A 24,585-nucleotide genomic window follows, 5' to 3' on the forward strand; every position below is an offset into this window, starting at 1 on the left:
AACACAGAATCAAAGTGGCACCCTCCACCCCCAATACACTCCCAAATAGAGCCGGGAAAGAGCAGTTATGTAACATTATGTAAGGTGGAATGGGGATCCTTTTCCCCCTAGGGGCCAGAATCCCACATGGCCACTCTTCTGGGGCCCACGGGCCAGTGTTTACTGAGGCCAGAAGTAAAAGTGTATAGAGCCATGCAAACATTGGAGGTTTCTACACCTCATCTACATGTCCCCATCCAGACAAGCAAGAAGCATTATCATAATTCAAGAACACATTCTAGCCAAGCTAAAGCACTCAAGGTGGGTGGTAAGCATGGCCAGTGAAGGATGAGGCCTGGGAAGAGCACTGGAGGCTGGATGGCCACATTTGGAACCCAGGCCTGAGCTTCTGCATCCCAGTGTAAGGCATACCATTAGAGCAAATTTCTACAACAAGCACAAGTTGTACATTTTATTCCAGTTGCAGAAACTGCACAGTGTAGACACCTGCTTCTTGCTACACTACAGGATAACAGCAAGCATCCTTTAAACATAGTGGGAATGCTTGCTCTTGTGTAAACGTTCTGGTATGTGCACCTACAATGCATTTCTTTTCTTTCTAGGTACGGCTTTGATAGCGAGCGTTGCCAAGCGGTGCTGAAATCTTGTAATAGTAACATTGGGGCATCCCTGGAGCTCTTACTCCTGCAGTGCTTTTCAGAAAAATTTGGAGAGAGGATGCAGATCACAGAAACTGCCGCTCAGACAAGTATGGAAGATTGTTTGGAACAAAGGCAAGAGGAAGCATTTGCCCTCCGTTCGATATGTGGAGACAAATTTGTGGAAAGAATTAATAACAGGGTCTGGACTGTTGCATTAGACTTGGCATACTTGACAGAGATGCTCAACAAGCCAAAAGAAGGGAATAGCAACACCAGTAATGGGCTAAAGCCAGCTTCCCTGGAAATCTGTAAACACTACCTCCAAGGAGATTGCAGGTTTGGATCGAGATGCAAGTTCAGGCATGATTCTCGAAACAAGCAAAAAGGCCTTCCGAGCATCAAGGAGGATGCTCATCTCAGAGTTAATGCTCCTGTGTATGAACTTGAAATAAGATTTCCTGAGGATAACAAATACCCTTATCAGCCTCCCCTTGTGGCATTCTATACCACTAATGAGAAGCTGCCATTGGCTTGCCGGTTGCACATTGCTGAATTCCTTTATGAAAAGGCCATAATATCGTCGGAGTCTAACGAACCTGTTGTTTATGCTTTTATAACAAGCCTAGAGGATGAAGCTGAAGTAACAAAATTGCTTAGTAAGACTTCTCACAGATACAGTGCTCCTCCTTTGCCTCTGGCAACACCCTCGTCAAGTACAGTGGCAGGTGTTCATAAGCAAGAGATTCCTAGCAGCTCTCATGTTCCTTCCCGGATTTCAGAAGGTATATACTACTTCATATGTCCTTATTGAAACTCGTACACATATTAAAAAACAGGCTGTGTATGCAGTTTTGAGGGTATGGGTTCTGCTCCCAATTGATATTTCTAGAGAACAGCATGTATTTCACACAAGTCGGTGTGTGAAAATGAATAAAAACTATGTTACAAAAAAAGATAATAATTAAAAAGTAATTAACCACAAATAGAATTAAGAAGTTATTAAACATAAGCAGATCTTTTAATAGACTGTTTTAATTCTATTAAAACTACAAATAATAGCAAAAATAAAAACATCACAGTACCAGCCCTTTTAAACTTTAAAACTATGTCTCTGAGTTAGTGGAATCATTGCAATAAAGATTTCAATGTCATGTAAATTGAAACCACAAAATACCAGCTACAGTATTTCATTATTCTCCAATTGGGATAGAATACAGTGGTACCTTGGGTTAAGTACTTAATTCGTTCTGGAGGTCCGTTCTTAACTTGAAACTGTTCTTAACCTGAAGCACCACTTTAGTTAATGGGGCCTCCTGCTGCTGCTGCGCCGCCAGAGCACGATTTCTGTTCTCATCCTGAAGCAAAGTTCTTAACCCAAGGTAATATTTCTGGGTTAGCAGAGTCTGTAACCTGAAGCATATGTAACCTGAAGCGTATGTAACCCGAGGTACCACTGTACTAGGTTAAAATACTTTAAGTTCCACAGGGCGGGCGCCACTACCAAGAAGACCCTCTGCCTGGTTCCCTGTAGCTTTGCTTTTTGCAATGAGGGAACCGCCAGAAGGCCTTCGGCGCTGGACCTCAGCGTCCGGGCAGAATGATGGGGGTGAAGATGCTCTTTCAGGTATACTGGGCCAATAATACTGTACAGGTGGGGACAACCATTGAGAGCTGTGAAAATAGGATTGTTTTCCTTTATAGCAAGTTTAAATAAGAATCAGCAAATATGGGTCAATTGGTGAATGAAGAAAGTTGAATGAATGAATGAATAGTTTATTACGGTCATAGACCAGAATAAAAGAAAAACATAAAAGGCAGCAATAGTTTACAAGGGAGTGATGGTGTCAATTAAAAGTTGTAAAATTATACATAAAAACAATACACATATACACACACACACATATACATACTCATATATGCACTACAGTATATGTATGGGCTTAAAAAAAGGGGGGGGGGCTTATCCAGGGGTCAGATCTTTTACTTTTTTACAGCTAATGCCCTCCGCTTGATCGCGGCCGCAGAAAACTTGGCCACTTTCAGTGTTACTTCTGGGTTTTTATCTCCTAGTAGGATTTTCAGCCGCTGAGATTCAGATCGACCTGGAAATTTCTGAACGATAGGGGAGATAAACAGTAACCTGATATCCCCGTAAAGGTCGCAGTGTAACAGCAAGTTTAAATAAGAATAGCAAGTTTAAATAAGAATCAGCAAATATGGGTCAATTGGTGAATGAAGAAAGTTGCAAGGCCTGGAGTGGGAGTGAGGATCCTTGAAAATGAATATATTGTAAGATGAAAAGCCCAATTGAAAATAAAACACTCTCTCTCTATATATATATATTTCTATTTACATTAATGAAGGAGACTGCTTCAGATGAGTTGTCCTCTCCAACTTCATGGAAAATTCTTGTCAGAGATTTGTGTGTCAGTGAGAGAATGTTTATTTTTAGCTCAGAACATAAATCCATACTGAAGCATAATAATATAGCAAAGAAAAATGCCCATAAAAACTATAGATGAAGCAGCACATAAGCAGCGAGTTAAAAAAATAGCAGCTAAAACCAGTAAAAAGATTCTATGCTCCACTTGAAGTCCATGAGTAAAAGAAGGATTTTGTGCAGTACCTCAAAAATACCTCTGTTAACTACTGTATAGCATTTGCCTAAATTTGCCTGCATTGTGTCCATTATTGGCTGTTTCCTGTTATACTATTCGCTCACGACACTGTGCACAAGTGAAGCAAATTTTAAAACAGTTGGCATGATACAAAATGAAAGGGGGTGGGGGAAATGCTGCTGTGGGAAACTTTTACAACAAAAGGAAACAATACTAGGATGTTTTGGAAATGCAGGTGAATTCAGAAGGGAGTGACTTGGACAGCTGCAGTAAACAGTTGTAGGGGGGAGAGTGTGAGAAAACAGAATATCGGTCTCTTACAGTGAAATGTTATTCTTGTCAGGAATTTTGCTTGGTGAAGGCTTGTAGCTCAGTGGCAAAGAACATATTTTGCATGGATTTAATCTCTCGCATCTCCCAATAAGGCTGGAAAAGACTCTTGTCTGAAACCCTGGAAAGTTACTGCCAGTTATTGTAGCCTCTTCTGGGCTTGATGGTCCAAGGCAACTTTCTAGGTTCTAGAGGTCAACTCAATACTAAGCCAGTAAAGACCTCATTCTAGCATCTAGAATTGGCACTCCTGTGACGAGTGGCCTACCCAGTGATCATATTGTTTAGTTCAAGTCCTCATGTGAGTCCTTTATAACGTATTGTCAGTTTCCTTGTCCCCAATCCATGTACAGTGGTACCTCGGGTTACATACGCTTCAGGTTATATACGTTTCAGGTTACAGACTCCTCTAACCCAGAAATATTACCTCGGGTTAAGAACTTTGCTTTAGGATGAGAACAGAAATCGCGCCGCCGCGGCGTGGCAGCAGCAGGAGGCCCCATTAGCTAAAGTGGTGCTTCAGGTTAAGAACAGTTTCAGGTTAAGAACAGACCTCCGGAACGAATTAAGTATGTAACCAGAGGTACCACTGTAAGTGGTGACCACTTGCAAGGGCAGTGCATCATGGGCAGAATTCACGATGGGAGATTTCCCAAAGAATAGTGCCGCAGGTGATGGAGAACTCTCTGTTGCCAGTGCATGCCAGTCCCTGTGATGCGGATAGCGCACTGGTTGGGAGCTCTGGTCCTCCAGACTTCAGCTCCCATCATTCCTTGCCAGCATGGCCAATAGTTGGAGGATTATGGGAGTTGCAGTACAGCAGCAACTGGAAGGCCACAGATTTCTTCTCCCTGATCTAGTGAAATGTTATGTTATTTAAAAAAAAACCCACCCCTGAAGACTGGTTAGCTAATGTTTCAGAATGGTGTTTGTTAAGATGCTTTCTGTTTTTAAGCAACCAAGGAGTTGGTGACTGAAGAGGATGATGACGACAACGACGAAGAGGAGCTGCAGGCAGTTCACGTAGAGAAAGAGAGTTATGTGAATCTCAGGCGAAAGAAGTACAGGACATTAGCAGAGCCAACTTGTAAAGAAAATTATAAAATTTGCCGTCAGTTCAGGATAAAGAAGGTACATATGTAAACCTTGGAAGATAAGTGACAGAGTTACATTTATAACGTATTTTCAGCTACATTTAAAAAACAAACAATTTGCTGTGTGTACATATAATAGCTGGTGGGAGGTAGGAATTGATAGCAAAATCCAGGAAAGAATCTTGAAGTTCTGGATATGCAGTAGAACCCTTAATATCTATATTTTGTTTTGTATTTAAGACCATTTTATCTCAGAGCTGCTTCCTATGCTAGAATTTCTTGTACCTTGAAAAAATATCTGTATGCTTATGTTCTTTATATGTGGGATCAATAGCAGTTACATCTGTTTTCCTGTAAAGACTTGTATCTACAGAATTAATGGAAGACAGTCTAGGAACTGTGTGCCTTCTCTGGATGTGTGTGAACTATAGTAAACAAACAAAGAAATTCATGTACCGTATTTTTCACCCTATAGGACGCACTTTTTCCCCTCCAGAAATGAAGGGGAAATGTGTGTGCGTCCTATGGGGCGAATGCAGGCTTTCGCTGAAGCCTGGAGAGCAAGAGGTGTCGGTGCGCACCAACCCCTCTCGCTCTCCAGGCTTCAGGAAGCTATCCACAAGCCTTGCGCGCCCGGGGGGAGTTCCTGCGGGCTCGCAAGGTTTGCGGGCGACAGCCTGCAGCCCGGAGTACGGGGCGCTCTCCGGAGGATGCCCCGTGCTTCGCGCAGGTGTCCGCAAGCCTTGCGTGCCCGGAGGGAGTTCCTGCGGGCTCACAAGGCTTGCAGATAGCAGCCTGTTCCGGGGGCTGGGAGGGGAAATAATTTTTTTTAATTCATTCCCCCCCCCCCAAAAAAAAAACAAGGTGTGTCCTATGGACCAGTGCGCCCTATAGGGTGAAAAATACGGTAAATGTGGATCATAAATTGAGCACTAACAGGCAGCTACTGACCATGCACGTATATTTGTCAGTCTTCTAGGCACTACCAGTCCATATTGCAAGAACGACAGAAACTTCCTGCATGGGAAGAGAGAGAAACCATTCTTAAATTGCTGAACAAATATCAGGTCCTGGTTGTGAGCGGTATGACTGGGTAAGATATAAAACTGTCTGCACACTTGAACATCATGTTAATACTATGTGAAAAGCAGTCTGTCTCTACCTACAAAACTCAAAAGGAACCTTCCCTTCAGGCAAGAAAAATGAGAGGGTTTGAAGTCAATAGTTACAGCAAAGGTATGTATGGTGGAGCTTTTCTTCCTCCTGGTTCTATCTGGCTGTCTGTCTCATCTAGGCTAAACTCTCCTCCCCCTCCCAACTGCTAGAGCAGATGAATTGAGATTAGGCAGAGAGAGAGAAAATAGTTGAAGGAGGAAAAAACCCAGGCAGCGTGCCTCCTTTCCTATAAGTGTTGAATTCAAGCTGTCTCGCATTTTATTGCCTGTAGAACAGGAATCTTCAGGGGTCTGAACTGGCAGAACTGGCACGCTCTGTATATGGAAGGAGCATCATTTGCCCAGTTCTTAGGGATGCATTCAAGACAACATGTACACTACAGAACACTGGTTGGAAACAGCGCTCAGCCTAAATAACAAAGTGAAGTATGAGAGGTCTGGGTGGTTGCATTCCTTCCCCTACTACATCCTCGATAAAATATTTATTTTATTTTATTTATTATTATTATTATTATTATTATTATTATTATTATTATTATTATTATTATTATTACTATTATTATTATTATTATTATTATTATTTGTATGCCACCTTTAACTTGATGATCCCAGGGCGATTCACAGCAGAAAAACACAAAATGAGAATGCAAAATAAAACAAAAAACAATAACTCCCCCTCCCACAAACACATTTTAAAAGCCATAGAATGTTAATCAGCCAAATGCCATAACAGCAAAAATCTAAACATTTATACTCCAAAGTACCCCCCCCCCCTGAGATCAGTGGGAATTCCTCTCAGGTAAGTATGTTCTGGACTGCAACCTAAAGCTGATATACACAGTTCACGTGGAGAAAGATGAAGTCATCCAATTTCTATTACAGTTAATGACCATTGTATGCGGGGGGTTCCATTCCTGGCCTCCCTGTTATGTCCTGCTCCTTTAAGTTCCACCCTTTAAGTGACTTTTTATGTTTTTATGTTTTTGGACACTTCCAGGTTCAACACTATGCTTGATTGCACGTCTTTTGGATGTGTGCTAATCAGTCATTTCCTGTGTGTTCTGTCAAAATTATAATTGTAAACACACATGAATGTAAAAGTCAAGTGAACAATGTCATTCATTGATTTTGGACCGGATACCTTTAGAGCAGTGACAGGGGAGTCACTTTCTGCCTGGGGCTGGATTCAAAGTTGTCCAACTTTGCAGGGGGCTGCATTGTAATGGTAAACAGTGACAGAAGCAAAAGGGGCTGGGACCAAAGTGGGCAAGGCAAAGAGAAAGGCATCTTTTTACATACTTTATTTTATGTTCATTGTACATAAAATACGTAAAATGTATGCAAGCTATGTAAAAGGTCAATCGATGGCCCTTGTGGTCTATTCCAACTCTATGATTCTATGATTCTAACCCTAGGAAAGCTATGGGAGGTGGCAGGATAAATGGAAATTACCGTATTTTTCCGTGTATAAGACGCCCCATATTTTTTGGGCGCAAAATTAAGAAATTTATTTATATATTTAATTGCAACATTCCATGTATAAGACGACCCCCAATTTTAAACTTTAAAAAATTGTGAGGAAATATACACAGAAAAATACAGTATTTAAAGCTGATATCACATGATTGGATGGAGTTGGGCAGAAATGTCATTGGCGGCCATTTGGAGGGGCTGGGCAGGCCAAATTAGGCCTGGAGGTCAGAGAGTATCCACTCCACCACCAAACCCAAGGTCTGATAAGTCCAATGTTTCCTGGTCTCTGCCACGCCTTCAGCAAACCCATCCAAAGAAGATCTGAAAGCATTGTGGTTTGCCAATTGGAAGAGACCATATCCTGTGGGAGCACAACAAAACTTGACTCTTGGAATGAAATAAGATTTTGCTTCAATTTGGAGTCAGAAGAGTATTTCTATATGGCTAGCCTACATTTCAGGTTTGGAATAAATAGTGCAGAAAATAATAGCTCCTGGCTTGAGCTGGTTTGTACAATTGCAATCCTTATTAGACAATATTGCACAAAGATTGCTCCTTTTGATTTCTGTTATGTTAACAAGGGTTCTTCATTGGTGTTAGTCAGTGGCAGATTCAATTTTACATTTATTTAAATGGAAGAATATATATAAATGGGAACCAGGAAGGTGAAATATAACTCACCTTTTATTATAGTTTTTTCGTTTTATTGCCATTGTATTCTACTGATTTGTTAGCTTCCTTGAGACCAGGGATTTATTTATGTTTAAGTAGCATAAAGATTAGTTTTCTCTGGACAACAGGTTTGGAGTGTATTGATATATGAGGAGGTCAGGCTGTCTCCTGCAACACCCCTTAACATGTTGCTTGAGGGAGAGGAGAATTTTCTTTTTTATTTCATTCCTCTCCTTCATGCAGATGTGGAAAGACCACTCAGATTCCTCAGTTTATCTTGGATGCCTCCCTAGAAGGTCCTCCCAGTAATTTAGCCAACATCATCTGCACCCAGCCTCGCAGGATCTCTGCCATTTCTGTGGCTGAACGTGTAGCCAAGGAGCGAACGGAGAGAGTTGGGGTCACAGTCGGATACCAAATTCGGCTAGAAAGCGTAATGGTTGGTTTGTTTTTACTTTGTTTTTATTCCAGTGACGTCACGGGTGCAAGCCAATAGACACTCACATATAATTTTCCCCCCATTCCCACCCCCCCCAGCAGTGATTCTCAAATAGACATTGAACTGTTGTTGTTGTTGTTTTATTAGTCCAAAGGGTAAACCTTTTTTTCTAGCTGTGCTGGTGGGGAGAGTTGAAGGATAGTATCAAGGGGCTATGCAAGAGCACTGGAGTGTTGCGCAGCTTCCATTAATGTTTTTTAAAGAAACATGTTTAAAAAGAGAGCAAACAACAGCTGAACATCTCAGAAAGCTGAATTCTGTTCTGGGTACCAAAATCCATGAGTGTGCAGTGTGTTGTAGATCCATAATAATAATTTTATTACGGCCGTAGGCCCATACAGATAAAAACAAGACATAAATAACAGCTTGTGCACGTGGGAAAAAACAGCCGCTAAAACACTACTATAACAATAAAATACTATGAGATGGAATAGAATACTCAGAATCCTGGTAACACAAAGTGGCACAAGCTGAATTCAAAGCTGGTTTCTGAGAGAGTGACTGCTGCCAGAAATACAGTAGTCTCCACTTTTAAATAACTTTTTTTAAAAAAAGAAGAAGCTTGCTGTTTCATTGTGATATTTGCTATGGGTCTCTGCCCCCCACCCAACTTTCCTGCTGAGAGGTGAGTGGGTGGCTAACCAGTGACAAGGCCTTCTTTGCTGTGGCACCCAGACTCTGGATTTCCTACCCTGGCACAGAGCTGATCTTTAAGCCCCAGTCAAAAGCTCTTCCATTTCCCAAGTTGTTGGTGGCACTCAGTTGGTGACTAATCTTATTTGTTTTGTTTCGAGCTGCTACATCTGTTTGCCGTCATTTTATTTGTTTTAGTGTCATTAGATTGTTTTACTGCTTGTTGTGCACTGCTTTTCTGCACGAGAGAGGAGGAAGATGTGTCTGCTTGTTCCTAGTTCCCTGTACTATATATGAAGGGATTGCAACATTATCTATGCACTGGCCCTTGATGTTTGCTAAACATGCTTTTCCAGCCAGTGACCAAACTATGGCAAGGAGTTTTAATCAGCTAATTTCCCATATTTTTACTTCTGGTATTCATGGGAAGGAACAACACACTTTTCTGGACAAGATCCATGGAAATCTGAATAAGGCACTAGAGTGTAATCTAAGCAGTGACAGTGATAGGATTAAATAAGGGGAAGAAACTGATTTAGTTGGTGATCTTATTGTCATTTTCTCTCTTCTTTCAAGTCTTCAGCTACCCGGTTGTTGTACTGTACTACTGGAGTGCTTCTGAGGAGGCTTGAAGGGGACATGAGTTTAAAAGGAGTCACCCATATTATCGTTGATGAGGTTCATGAGAGAACAGAAGAAAGGTAACACAGCCTGTTGGTTTCACTTCTACTATTCATGTACTTAATATTTCCTCTCCTGCTCTTCTTACTCAAGTGTGGAATGCGAGTGGTTAAGAGTGTCTGAATAGGACCTGGGAGACCCAAGTTCAAATCTTAGCTTGCCATGGAACTTACAGAGTGACTTTGGGCCAGACAGCCTTGTCTACCTCACAAGGGTAGTGGTGAGGATAAAGTGAAGAGGAAGGAAAGCCATGTTTGCCACCTTGAGCTCCTTAGAGAGCAGGTGGGATATATATGTAATATATATTTGACGAAGTAAATACATGATTTACACCTCTTCATCCTTGCCACAACTCTGTAAGGTGAATTAGGCTGAGGGGTAGCAGTTTGTCAAGTGTTTAGTCAGTGAGGATTTGAACCCAGGTCTCCCCAATCCTAGTCTGACACACTAATCCATCCTTCCCTAACCTGGTGCCCTCTAGGTGTTGGTCTGCAACTCTCATCGGCTCTAGCCAGAATGGCCAGTGTGAACAGTTTTTGGTAAATATATTGCCTGAGAAGCAGTATGTTTGTTGGATGGGTAATAGATAAATGATGATGGTAGTTGTAACTCATAATAACCCAGAGAGCATCTGCTTGGAAGAAGGCTGCTGCTAATTATGAAACCACACTGCCTACCATAATCTTGCTTGTTTTCAAATATATGGTAACATTATTTTAAAAATCCTTATACAGTGGTATCTTGGTTCTCAAACTTAAATCTGTTTTGGGAGTCGGTTCGACTCCCAAAACCACTCAAAAACCAAGGCACAGATTCCAGTTGGCTGCAGGAGCTTCCTGCACTCAAGCGGAAGCCGTGTCGGACGTTTGGCTTCTGAAAAACATTCACAAACCGGAACACTCTTGAGTTTGCGGCGTTCAGGAGCCAATTTGTTTGACAACTAAGCCGTTTGGGAACCAAGGTACAACTAGGTCAATAGTATCACTTCCAAATTGGCAGCTGACTTGAGGCCATATTTGAACTTTACCTCCTCTACACTAGCTTCAGTGACCCACAAACAATAATGTATCATCATTATACAATAATGCAGTAATTATGAAATGATAAACAAGTAGCCTGCTAAAGCTTCACCCCTAGATGTGGATATCCCATTAAAATATCCAAAGCAGAAAATGCAATAAACACTGTGTGCCCAGTCCTTCATCCATACATTCCAGGCTGATTTAATTTTCTGGTGGCTGTGATTTTATGCTGCAGATATGTGCTTTGAGAACATACCAGCACGTGCTGCAAAATTAACACACTCCAAAGGACTAGGTTGTTATTTCTCTCCCTTCACCTCCACATATGCAGAGGAGGCTTGTTTGCCTAAGAGACAGAACTGAGTATTGTATTTTTGTCCCTCCCTGTGATTGTTGTTGTTTTTAATGAGGATATGTTTACTCGTTTTTGTTTGTTATAAGAGAAAGCTTAAAATAAGGGTCTTTGATTGCTCCCAGGATGGTAGTGGAGCTTCAGGGAATTGCAGATGAACACAGAAGAGCTTCAAATGTCTTTTCTTTATTTTCTCCAGTGACTTCTTGCTGCTGATTTTGAAAGATATAATGTCTCAGAGGCCAGACCTGCGCATTATAATGATGAGTGCTACCTTGAATGCAGAGCTCTTTTCTCAGTACTTTAACTCCTGCCCTGTTGTTAGCATACCAGGTGAAAACCAGTCTAATTATTTTCATTATCCATCTCTTCACAGCAGAGGTGGGAAACCTGTGGCCCTCCAGATGTTATTGGACTCAACTCCCATCAGCCCCAGCTGGCATTGGAATCAGCTGGTAACATCTGGAAGGCCCAGTAATATCTAAAAGGCCACAGGTCCCCCTACTTTGCTTCACAAGTTATTTTCATTGGTTAGCATTTTCTCTGTTCTAACCGTTCTGAAACAGTTGATAATATTATCTCAGCAACATAGTTACTAAAAATGTCTGAGTTCAGGAAGGTATATTAATTTTAAGAATCTGAAGAAGTGTGCATGCACACGAAAGCTCATACCAAGAACTAACTTAGTTGGTCTTTAAGGTGCTACTGGAAGGAATTTTTTTTAATTTTAAGAATGTAATTAGAGTCCTCTTGCACCAGGTCAAACTCCATTTAGTGATGGTTTCCCACGGTAGCCAGCTGCTGGGAAGCTCCCAAGCAGAGCACAAAGGCATAATTAATACTTGCTTGTTGTTTGTTTTATTATACATTAGCTACTGGTGCCTACTGGACACATACATTTTTGTATCCTTACATTTAGCTATCTTGATTAGTCAACTGATAGTAACTACCTTCTTGGGAAGGCTGGGAATCTGAACCATTTAATGAGTCGTCTCAGCTAAATCAATCCAAAGATGTTAATGGAGTCAATATAAAAACTAAATAAGGCAGCCTAACATATAAGAATTATTTGATATTATAAATAACAATATTTTGCATCATGTTCTTTCTCACATTCTGTCTCATATATAACATGCAACCTAAATACTATAAATGTGCTCTGTTTTTAGATTCAGTAGAGTACTGCTGAGGTGAAAATACCCTTCTCGGGACAGGTCAGATCAGATCAGAATAGGGTAATACTGAACTTTTTGTACAGCCCTTTTAGTGGCTCAAAGCACTTCACGTGCATTGTGTAGAGCAACAAATTTGAGATGGTTTTTATTATATGTTTTTGTATTGTTTTTATTTGAATATGATCTGCCCTGAAATGAAGGGCAGACTAGACATCTTATACAGTGGTACCTCAAGTTAAGTATTTAATTCGTTCCGGAGGTCCGTTCTTAACTTGAAACTGTTCTTAACCTGAAGCACCGCTTTAGCTAATGGGGCCTCCCGCTGCTGCTGCGCCACCAGAGCACAATTTCTGTTCTCATCCTGAAGCAAAGTTCTTAACCCGAGGTACTATTCCTGGGTTAGCGGGGTCTGTAACCTGAAGTGTATGTAACCTGAGGTACCACTGTAAATAACTGTAAGTCTTACAAGTTGTTTTATTAATATTCTCCATGTTGAAACATACCTCCACCCATTCCAGGCCTAAATCAAAAGCTTTGGTGGCCAAGCTGGAAAATCAAATTCCTTCTCCCTCTCACACATGCATACAGCTATGTGATTTTTAAAAAGACATATGGGAAAGTTTTAGTGTTTGATGTTGTATTGTGATTTTACTGTTTTTTTGTTGAGAGCCGCCCTGAGTAGCTGGGGCAACCCAGTCAGATGGGTGGCATATTAATAATAATAATAATACACATGAAATACAATTCTTCTTTAAATTGCTGGGCACTAAGCAGTGGGCTGTGTCCCATGGGTCAGATCTTGCCCTTTCCTCATACTGCTGTCCTTAATGTTGCCCAAACCAGCCACCTGAGGCAGCTGTCTCACTCATCCTTGTGATGTATGTTGAAATATTGTTAAAATACAACCAACTTTTTTAGCTAATACAAGTGGGAATCGTGTATGGGTAGAAATACAGGCTGTTCCATTCCTCTTCCCCCAGTTTTGATGAAGTAATTCGTCTCTTCCTATATTACTGTGTTTCTCATCTCTCTTTTAGGTAGGACGTTCCCCGTTGATCAGTTTTTTATAGAAGACGCTATTACAGTGACTCGGTAAGCTAGAAAATCTCCAGTGTCTATGGACATTTAACATGCCTTGTACATAAATTTGTACGACTGCTGTGTATTCAGACTTTTAAAAAAAATTCTTTGGGTTCTACCTTATTTAGGGCATAAATGGCTTATAGAATAATGCTTTTATAGTGCAATCAGCAACAAACCATAGCGGGCTATTGTGTACGAGCTGAGAAAATGACGACTTGTGGAATCTAGGTATGCAAGCCTCAATTTGAAACGATTTGCTTCAAAAACAGAAGCAGGAGAGAAACCAAGCACACAAACAGAGGAGAATGTCTCTGAGCAAAAGACTCATCCATGTGTAGTACCAAAGCATGGTTTGGCATTGCTTCTGTTGGAATTCTGTCCTGTCCTGGAGCTTTACCGCATGCCTGAGAGTTGATGGCGCTCTTCAGCTCGTCGAGGGAGAGCCATCAAGCTCTTCCAAGACAGTCAGAGTCTGGATACTGTTGGTTGCTGTGTCAGAGACCATGTTGTGCAGTTCTTGATAGCGCTCTGCCCATTGCTTCATCTGCTTGCTGTGGTCTGCGATGATCTCTTCCCGACAAGGTTTCCAGCGGTGCAGTTTTCCTGACTGTTGGTCCAAAGGCTTTCTTCGTACCAAGATTTGTTCCCTGAGCAGTAGAATTGCAAGATGCGTAGAATATATACAGCCTCACTTAAAGTGAAGCTGCCTTATACATCAAGCTCAGCGATATATCTATATAGGCTGGCAAAGAGTTTCAGCCAGGAGTCTTTCCCAGCCCTGCAGATGCCAGGGATTGAACCTGGGATCTTTTTTCATGTTAAGCATGTGTGCTACCACCGAGCTATAACCTCTCCCCAAATGCTCTGTGGGTATTAAGTGTGTCAGAAATGACACCACACAGCCCACAAGGTCTAAGCAACTGCTTAGAGCAGTCAGCCATCTAGAAAGCAAGGTTTGCAGATGGCTTTCCCCCATACCCTATTTCTCTCTTTTTCCCCATTTTTTTAAAATTGATTTTCCAAAATTATAACAAACATAACAACAAACAAGAAAAACATTACAATATCAAAGAACAAACAAACAAACAAACATACATACATTTACCCTAACTGTTATAGTCCCACTTTTGTTATTATTGTTGGGTGACATCCTCGAATCCCCCTAGCTGAGTTTCCATATAGCTCATTGTAGCAGTTTTCCAACACTATTTTCATAAAAGATTTACTTGTTCAATTAACATCTTTCTTTCTTTTCATTGTGATTTCTATCCATAGTATTATACAATTTCACATATTTAAATCCTAGGCCAATCTGTTACTCACAAGTAATTCTGTTTACGTTATCTTAACATATTTAACTAAATAATCTTTAAATTTCTTTAAAGATTAAGACTCTTCCGGTCAGGTCGGCTAGCTCTAAAAAATCCATCATTTTCATCTGCGATTCCTCCACTGTTGGTACTTCTTGTAATTTCCAATTTTTGGCCAGCAAAATTCTAGCTGCAGTTGTGGCATACAAAAACAATCTGACATCTTTCTTGGGCAATTCCAAACCTATTATTCAAAGTAGAAAGGCTTCTGGTTTCTTAATAAATGTATATTTCAACATTTTTTTCAATTCATTATAAATCTTTTCCCAGAAGTCTTTCACCTTGGGACACGTCCACCACATATGGTAAATGGTATTTCTCTGTTTGCATTCAGGTATGTCTTGGAGCATGGCAGCCCATATATGCGTCGAGCAAAGCAAAGTGTGGACAAGAAAGAAAGACACCTGAGGACTGCTGCAGAGGAAGTAGATTACGACCTAAGGCGTTCTGGCCTAGTGCAAAATACAGTGGCTGTGGCTGCCAAAGACTCAGTTCCAGACCAACAACTAACATTCCAGCAGTTACTGATCCGCTACAAAGGTAATATTTTTTTCAATGTGCATTGCTGCCAATAATTTTTAAGAGTTTATTATCAGTAAACATATTGTACATATGACCAGAAAGGCATTTTCAAACCTAGAATGTTTGTGAGTACATGTCACAACCTCGGGCATATAGCTCTAGTGCAAAGGTCTTGAGACCTGTATGTTGAGAGGTTTCCTATTCTCTTGTCAGACAGACAGATAGATGCTTGGTGCTCTTGTGAGAATTTCTCATTGCACATGTTATTTTTCTCTTATACTAGAGAATCACTGTTATTTTCACCATTTATTAAATTTCTGTACCACCCTTCATTGGAAGATCACAGGGTGGTTTGCAATATAAAAACTCAAAAATACAGTGGTACCTCCGGTTACGAACTTAATTCGGTCTGGAGGTCCATTTGTAACCTGAAACCGTTCTTAACATGAGGCCTCCTGCTGCCGCCGCGTGACTTCCACTCACGTCCCGGGGCAAAGTTTGCAACTAGGGGCATCTACTTCCGGGTTAGCAGAGCTCGTAACCCGAAGCATTTGTAAGGAGGATGGTACGTAACACGAGGTTCCACTGTAATATAATGATGTATAGGAGCAATGACCACACACACACACACACACACACACACACACACACACACACACAGAGTTTAAAAGGCCATAGATTGTTAAATTAGCCAAACACCTCAGAGAAAAGGGTTGTTTTTGCCTGGTGCCTAAAGAAATGTAACAAAGGTGCCAGGCGAGCCTCCAGAATGGGAAATTCCTCTAGTGTATGTGATTTTTCCTGTATGCAGCTGGAGGTACTGAATCATGGCAAAAACGTTTTTCTTTGGAGGGAATGCACAACTCTCTATCTCTCTCTCTCTCTCTGTCTCACACACAACCCACCCCCCCCCAAAAAAAGTTTTTTTCGATATCCAAATATGTATAAGGCAACATCAGACTTTGACCTTGAGAAAATATGCTATTTGGGTGAATAGAAAGAAGGTATTAGACCAAATGAAATAAATGAGGAAGGCGATATCACCAGCTGATGGAAACTGCAGGAGGGGAGAGTGCTGCTACGCTTGCAGGCTTCCTATAGGCATCTAGTTTGCACTGTGAGAACAGGATGCCAGATTAGAGGGTCCAATGGCCTGATCTAACAGGCTTTTCTTATGTTCTTACCATGAAGCTGCCACAGCTGGACCGCCACTTTCCATCAAGGGTTTGATTCATTTGGAAGTGGCTGTAGTTTGAGTTGCTTACAAAATTCATGACCTTAACAGGGCTTTTCCTTTTTGTTATGATGCTCATTTTCTCTTTCAGGGGTTAGCAAATCAGTATTAAAAACAATGGAAAAAATGGATTTAGACAAAGTAAATCTTGAATTAATCGAGGCCTTACTGGAGTGGATCGTCAGTGGCGAACATTCGTATCCACCAGGTAACATGATGAGAAACACATGACCTATTTTACAAACCTATGCAGCTCAGTTACACCAAGAAGACCGTTTCCTGTTATCTTTTGTTGAAGTTCTACTCTGCTCTCCCTCTTTCTAAAAGAAAACTAGCTTTTTGACATACGGTTTCGAAGCATAATAGGACTTTTCCCAGAGTTAGGATCCTCAGGAGGAAAAAATTCTTACTTACGTTGATGTTGAATTTAATCTTACCGTAACATGTAATGCAATAGAGGGAGAAATAGCAATAAATTGTGGTTGCCTTCAGGAGCAAAAATGAAGAGTATATACTGAGTTCTAGAAGACATTTCTATTAATTCTACTATTTTTTATATACTCCTATCTAGGTGCAGTACTGATTTTTTTGCCAGGCATGGAAGAAATTAAAACACTGTATAAGCAGTTGCAAACTAATCCACTCTTCAATAACCGGCGCAGCAATCGGTAAATTAAGAATATGCTTAAATATTTTTAAATGAAAAGTAAATTAATTAAAACTGACATTTTAATCAACTTTTACATCACTTTAAGTTGCTTATTTAAGAGTATGTGAACATTTTTCTTTCTTGCAGCATCTTTTATCTCTTCCCCCTCCCCAGTATAATTCTCAACTAGTGCATGGAGGATAATATTCTGTACTTCCAAGTAGAACTTGAAAAATAATACTCTTTTTAGCTGGGTGCTGCAGAAACATTGGTTTGTACATTGGTTTTAGACTTCTTGAGCTTATTGGATGTAAACTAGTTTATCCCTTAGTTCTTTGGCTTGATACCCTATTGTGCATCAGGTTACTGCCAGTCAAGAAAATGTATTGCGTCAGTTCAGAAACAGTGCCAAAGCATTCTTTGGAGCTACGCATGGATGAGTCTTCTGCTCAGAGACTTTCTCCTCTGTGTGCTTTGGTTTCTCTCCTTCTGATTTTGCAGCAAATCTGTTTCAACTGAGGCTTGCATGCCTAGATTCCACAAGTTGTCATTTTCTCAGCTCAGACACAACAGCCCACTATGGTTTGTCGCTGAATCAGAAGGAAGAGGGGAAATCTGAGCACAAAAGAAGGAACATAGAGGGAAGGACATGAACACAGGACTCCTTCATGGAGTGCCAAACCATGGTTTGGTATTTTGAAGTCTGAATCATCCCATTGTGCAATTTATCATTGTCCTTCATATGGTCTTCTCTGCCTCCCCCACCCTGAAACCATTGGCACAGTTGAATTGCTAAAATATTGATGTGTACCAAATTTGAGGCATGCCACAGGGGTTGGGGAGCTGTAGTGGGGCAGAGAGGAAGGGAAGTCCTGTTGTACCGTGATAAGTCCATTCTTCTTGTACACAGACACAAATGATGTGACCCTTGGTTCTCCAGCTCTGGCTACTGTGTAAAAAAGTGATATAAAAATGGAAAACAAAACCTCACTAAAAGCCCTCTAAACCTGTCCTCTGATTTTTTTCTCATAGCTGTGTTGTTTATCCACTTCATTCCTCACTTTCAAGTGAGGAGCAGCAATGTGTGTTCCTTAAGCCTCCTGTAGGGGTCACCAAGATCATCATATCTACAAACATTGCAGAAACCTCCATTACCATCGATGATGTGGTATACGTGATTGATTCAGGGAAGATGAAAGAGAAAAGGTACCTAGATAATAAGTAAAAGCACCATGTACAATTTAAATAAATAAAAAAGCTTTGCTAAAATGGGGCCTATACACAATGATTTCTACCTGATGGATTTCCTTGTTCCATGTCTCTTGAGCTGGAAGACATTACAAAACTGAAGCCCCAAATCTGCTATTTGCTTCCTGCATTAAGCTGCTACAAGCTTCTGTTTCTCACCCTTCGTTTTTTCCTCTTTCAGTTTCCCTGTGACCAGAACCATTTCTGTTACTGTCTGTCTCAGTTATTACTTCTCCCTTTAAGACCTAACCTTTTCGCTCTCATCTTTCTCAACCCATATTTTTCTGCTTGAATTTTTACAGGTGAAAAATGGGAAACGTGTAGCAATGTTAGTTCACAATGTTCTATAGTGGTGATATCCATTCCCCGCCCCCCAGCGTTTGTCAAATTGACTCTGCAAGCTTTCAGGCAATATTTTAAAATGGTTGTGAGATGGGTCTCTAGGAATCTAGGAGGTACAAGCATTTGTATGCTAGATACTTATGCATGACTAATATTTGCAATAGGAGTAAAAATACAATAACAGAATCACATAAGCATGTTAAAAACATAATCAGAATACGAAAATCCAATAATTGGTGTTGCCCAAGTGCCAAGAAAAATAAAAACTATTTCCATGGCAGTGAAATTATGATAAAGTTGATGCCAGGCAGGAGTCGTTGGAGAGAGCATTTCATAGGTGGGGAGGTTCTATAGAGAAGGCCGTCCGCTCATCGCCAAAGAACCTCCATTAGAAGTGGCATACAGAGGAGAACCTCACATAATGATTTCACAGTCCAGGCAGGAACATATACAGATACACTGTCCTTTTGGCATTTGGTTCCTATGCTGTTAAAGGCTTAAAGATCAAAACTAGCACTTTGAATTGAGCCCAGAAACAAATTGGCAGCTATCAGAGTCAGGCAACAACTGGTGTTTATATGTTCACACGCATCTTCTTGTCCCTGATAATCATTTAGTTGCTACATTCTGCACTAACTGGTTTCCAAATAGTCTTCGAATGCAGCCCCAAGTAGCATAACCTGCAAGCATCCAGTTTCCTAATTTTTGTACCTCCCTAGATTCCCCGAGGCCTATCAGAATATTGCAAACACTGTTCCATATCTTCCTCCTTGCAGGTTTGATCCAAGCAAAGGTATGGAAAGCCTGGAGGATACATTTGTGTCCAAAGCCAATGCCTTGCAAAGGAAAGGGCGAGCAGGCCGGGTAGCCTCTGGAGTCTGTTTTCATCTCTTCAGTAGCCACCATTACAATCATCACCTTTTGAAGCAGCAGTTACCTGAAATACAAAGAGTGCCTTTGGAACAGCTCTGTCTCAGGTAAGACAGTCTTTCACTGGCAGCCAGAGCATCCCTGAAACAACCTTTACAGATCTTGCTAATTGGCACATCTTATACATAGTAATTTGCCCTGGCTCCCATTCTCAAATTCCTCTTCCTCCAACATACTCCTAATTCTTCCTTAGGGCAAATAATTTTCCATAGTCTTTACTTCTTGAAAATGTGTGTGTCAGCTTTTATGAATGCCCAGGCTCGGTACTTTGCTGGACTGCTTTAAAGAGAGAAACAGGTGGAGCTTAGGAATTACTATACAAAAATGCCTCCTCTTTTTTTATTCTATACTGTGTGCAACTCAAGATTTAACACAAGCAGGTACAACATAACGGCTAGGGTTTGTAAATCAAATAGACTTGTTCCAGTTACTTCACTGACAGAGAGAAGGAGCTGGTTTGGCCAATGTCTGCAGTTTGCAAGCTTGCCTATGGGCCCAAAATGGTTGGTGAACCCTACTATATCCTGTTTGATACAGGACGTGGGTGGCGCTGTGGTTCTTTACCTTTACCTTTTTACCTTATCCTGTTTGATACTGACTTCTTATGCTTTTTGTTGTCTGCCGTTGCCCATCCAGAAAGCAAGACCTTAACAGAAAGTTATCAGTGGAGGCCTGCTAGCATATGTGTATATTATATATTTATGTAGCTGAAGCTAACGTATCCAACTCTGACCAAATGACTGTATTTTCCTCTTTCTTCCAGAATTAAGATTCTGGACATGTTCTCCACACAAAGCCTTCATTCAGTTCTCATGCGACTGATTGAGCCACCAACAGCCGAATCTCTACGTTCCTCAAAGCAACGACTGCAGGATGTCGGAGCCTTAACTTCAGACGAGAAGCTCACACCCTTGGGGTATCATTTGGCTTCCTTGCCTGTTGATGTCAGTATTGGGAAGCTAATGCTGTTTGGCACCATTTTCCGCTGTCTGGATCCAGCACTGACAATTGCAGCAAGCAGGGCCCACAAGTCTCCTTTTGTAAGTGCTGTTGTTTCAAGATACGTCCATGTGTGCAAAGGAATGTTTCCTAAACTCTTAAAACGGAACCTTTTAAACCTATTATATGGTTGAAAGTGGTTTGGGAGAGGTTTCACTTCTCATAGCATAAATACAATTGGGAGGGGGGGATAAAATAGGATAGTTTCTGTACATCTTGTACAATGCAATGTACAAAATTTCCGTATACCCAGAATACACTGTGTAAATCTGAACTCTGTAGGCTGTATTTTAATTTTACATCTGCAAGTTGTGTAATGGTGTGCTTTCCATAGTTCAGCTATGGAACACGCTCCCATAGGAAGTTGTGATGGCCGCCAACCTAGATGACTTTAAAATAGGATTGGACAAATACGTTGAGGACTATCAATGGCTTCTAGCTATGATGACTGTGCTCTGCCTCCAAGGAGGCAGCAAGTCTTCCGAACACCAGGTGCTGGAAACCAAAGCTTGGGAGTAGGCTCTTGTGCTCAAATCCTGCTTGCGGGTTTCCCAAAGGCACACAGGAAGGTTAGGCTGGCCTCAACCAGAGCCAGGGCTTTTTCGGCCGTGGCCCCGATCTGGTGGAACGCTCTGTCACAAGAGACTAGGGCCCTGTGGGACTTCGCATCTTTCCGCAGGGCCTGCAAGACAGAACTGTTCCACCAGGCCTTTGGCCCAAGGCACAGCCTGACCCCCTCCTTTGGCGATCCTCACAGAACTCTAGCCCAATGGTTGCCATTAGTTTGACTCTGAATTGATTTTAGAATGAATTGATTTTAGAATGTATTTCAATTAATTGATTGTGATTTTATGTAAACTCTGTTATTTTTACTGTTGTTAGCCGCTCTGAGCCCGGCTTCGGCTGGGGAGGGCAGGATATAAATAAAATAATAATAATAATAATAATAATAATAATAATAATAATAATAATAATAATAATAATAATTATTATTATTATTATTATTATTATTATTATTATTATTATTATTATTATTATTATTATTATTAATTTATTATCTGCTTGGCCAGTGTGAGAACAGGTCACATTATTATGTTCCTTGTTTTAAAAGGTTTCTCCATGGGACAAAAGAGAGGAGGCATTCAAGAAAAAGCTGGAATTTGCAATAGGAAACAGTGATTATCTTGCGCTTCTCCAAGCATATAAGGTGAGGAATAAAAGCACACCCTATAATTGATTTCAGAGTTATTGTAGCCATAGAGCCTCCTAATTGTAAGAGATGAGATGGCACGTTATAACAGCCTATATTTTCACTATTTAGGGATGGCGTGCAGCTTCAAAAGAAGGCTATCAAGCAAGTCACACATTTTGTAGACAAAATTTCTTATCAGAAAGCGCTCTTCAGGTAAGTTAGCATTATTTTTCACAATTTTGAGTTTTAAAAGTGTATATTGAACCTCACATCAAATTGTTGTGTTCTGCTTTCCTGTTGTGCAATCTTATAATGAAAACATTTTTTATAGGCTTCAATTTGCATTTATCAGAAAACTCAGTACATGCAAGGCATTTTCTAGGCCTGTTTGCTTATACAGTACATTTAAGGTTTTATCCCACTGCATTTCACTATGTTACTTGCAGATTAACTTCAAGATGTGGTACCCAGTGGTGCTGGTCAACAAAATTTTACTCAGACCCATTGAAATGAATGAACCTCACTTAGTCATGTTGATTAATTTCAGTGGGTTTTCTCTGAGTAAAATTTGGTTGACTACTACCCCAGGCTTAACAATGTGATATATCTGTGTTTATCCTTGGCAGGCAGGCAATGGAAGAGGGGGAAACTGGGCGCAGCATAAGATTGGGTTGATTTAAAAATAAAATAAAAATATGCTGCCTTTTTAGATAACTTCAGCTTTTCCAGAAAAGTTGAGGATAATCTCTGATGGATGACAGGATTTAGGGAAATGGATCAACTACTATACCATATAATATTTAATTCCTTAGCTTCTGAGACTGAATTATAAATGTTAACACTATGGTTGCCAACCACTGACTGAAATTACCCTAGCTGAAAGGTAAAGAGTGTGGATCAGCTGTAAAAAAAATCCTCACTGGACTCCTCACACACATACACAAACACACACAAGCCTCTGTACACACCCACACACCAAAGATACATATTTTTATTTATGACGGGGACCATAGCTGAGTGGTACCAAAATTCAACCACCAGCATCTCTCCAGTCTACAAAAATATATAGATAGCACCTGATGGGAAAAAGATCTCTACCTGAGATTCTGGAGAGTCCCAATCCAGTACTGAGCCTGTTAGACAAATAGACTTCCTAAAAACAAGTTTCCTATGTGCCTAACTCTCGTATTAGCCTGAATATAAGCTGCACCTTTAAAATTGGAGGGGGGAAAAGAAAAAATACCCAAATATAAGCCGCTCCATTCCTTGCTGCTCCTGGCTGCATACTGGAGCGGGGGGGGGGGGGCTGCGTTGCTGGTGGGCTTTCCCCTTCCTCGCTCTCTTCCTTTTGAGCCTTGGGGGAGAAGACAGAGGACTACGCCTGGGGCGGGTGCTGCTTTGCCACTCTCCTGGTGCTGGCTGCAGACTGTAAGGTCACGAATATAAGCCACACTTTAACTTTTCACAGTCAGAATTTGGGGGGAAAGTGAGGCTTATATACAGGCCAATACGGTATATATGTCAGTGGTTTTCAAGCTTCCTACTTCCAGGGGCATCCATTTTGACTAGCCTACGGAGAAACCGCCTCACATCTGCCAGGGAAATCCTTGCACATTGCAGTTCATTCTGGGCTGTGTTCTAGGGCGTATTCTTAGTTCAGTTAGCACGTTGGCCAGTCCTCTTGAGCCTTGCTGCCATTCTGTGGGAAGGGAGACTGTGCCCTGGAACTGTGCCAACCCAGTTGCATGTTGCAAGGAAAAATCTGTAGGGGTGGGCAAGCTTGGTTTCACTTTGAATAACCCCGAATAAGTGGAGGTTCAACAGTGCTGCCTGGAACACAGTTTGAAGATCAGCGTCCCCCATACTAGCTATGTTACGGAACCACCATACCAGGAGTCCCAACAACCATTCATTATTTCCTCAGAGTACATTTTCACATATTATTCCACAGTAGATGCAGTTCACATTTTCCAGCATAGCTTTTCCACTCTTCCCCAGATTTGCAACAGTGGCAGTGGGCAAAATGAAGTCAGCCACAAGCTGGCTGTGACCCATAAGTCTTCTGTGGCTTACCGCTGGTGTTTGGAAAGAATGAGAACAGAAGGTGGACATCACTTGACACAGTTCAGAAATCTTAATGCTATTCATTATTCAAAGGTGTTCTTTCCCTCTCCTCCATAGCAAATGGCCAGTTTAAAAAGGCAGTTCACGGAACTGTTGTCTGACATTGGATTTGTGAAAGAGGGACTCAGAGCCAAGGATATTGAGAGGAGGTGGTCTCAGGGAGGAGACGGCGTTCTGGAAGCAACTGGAGAAGAGGTAACAGGAGTGACAGTGGAGGAGAGTTGCCCTGTCTCTTTAATCCATTGCCTTTTGTACAACACATAAGCTTTTTTACGGGGTTCTTCCTCTCATTCTCTGCCACTTTCCCCATCTGTCCAAATATGGCATTCATTTTTCCCTCCCACCCCTTCTATTTCTACTCTCCTTGTCATGATTTAATGGAACCAAAATGACAGCTAGAACCTTGGGCAGTGTTTTTGTTCAGTGATTAGGAGCTTCCTGATTATGTGAAAACCCTTTTCTTCCCAGCTGATTAAAAAAAGTCCAGAGGTGCCCCCCTTTTTAGGGAGGGGCATATAGGGCCCAGA

At 41.1% G+C, this 24,585-nt stretch overlaps 1 protein-coding gene across 2 annotated transcripts in view; it reads left to right on the forward strand.

Annotated features, from left to right (window-relative positions):
- Positions 1 to 24,585, forward strand: part of DHX57 (DExH-box helicase 57) — a 35,602-nt gene that overhangs the window by 6,524 nt on the left and 4,493 nt on the right. For both annotated transcript variants that reach the window (XM_081188407.1, XM_081188408.1), the window contains exons 5-20: positions 603 to 1,423; positions 4,545 to 4,720; positions 5,655 to 5,776; positions 8,247 to 8,442; positions 9,712 to 9,836; positions 11,390 to 11,523; positions 13,403 to 13,457; positions 15,153 to 15,358; positions 16,666 to 16,782; positions 17,146 to 17,242; positions 18,256 to 18,429; positions 19,590 to 19,790; positions 20,507 to 20,783; positions 21,854 to 21,949; positions 22,064 to 22,147; positions 24,116 to 24,253. In XM_081188407.1, coding sequence (XP_081044533.1) covers positions 603 to 1,423; positions 4,545 to 4,720; positions 5,655 to 5,776; positions 8,247 to 8,442; positions 9,712 to 9,836; positions 11,390 to 11,523; positions 13,403 to 13,457; positions 15,153 to 15,358; positions 16,666 to 16,782; positions 17,146 to 17,242; positions 18,256 to 18,429; positions 19,590 to 19,790; positions 20,507 to 20,783; positions 21,854 to 21,949; positions 22,064 to 22,147; positions 24,116 to 24,253 — 3,019 coding nt within the window. The remainder of the gene's footprint in view (positions 1 to 602; positions 1,424 to 4,544; positions 4,721 to 5,654; positions 5,777 to 8,246; positions 8,443 to 9,711; positions 9,837 to 11,389; positions 11,524 to 13,402; positions 13,458 to 15,152; positions 15,359 to 16,665; positions 16,783 to 17,145; positions 17,243 to 18,255; positions 18,430 to 19,589; positions 19,791 to 20,506; positions 20,784 to 21,853; positions 21,950 to 22,063; positions 22,148 to 24,115; positions 24,254 to 24,585) is intronic.

This window comes from Podarcis bocagei (assembly GCF_964188305.1).
Source record: "Podarcis bocagei genome assembly, chromosome: 3".
NCBI classification, from domain to species: Eukaryota; Metazoa; Chordata; class Lepidosauria; order Squamata; family Lacertidae; genus Podarcis; species Podarcis bocagei.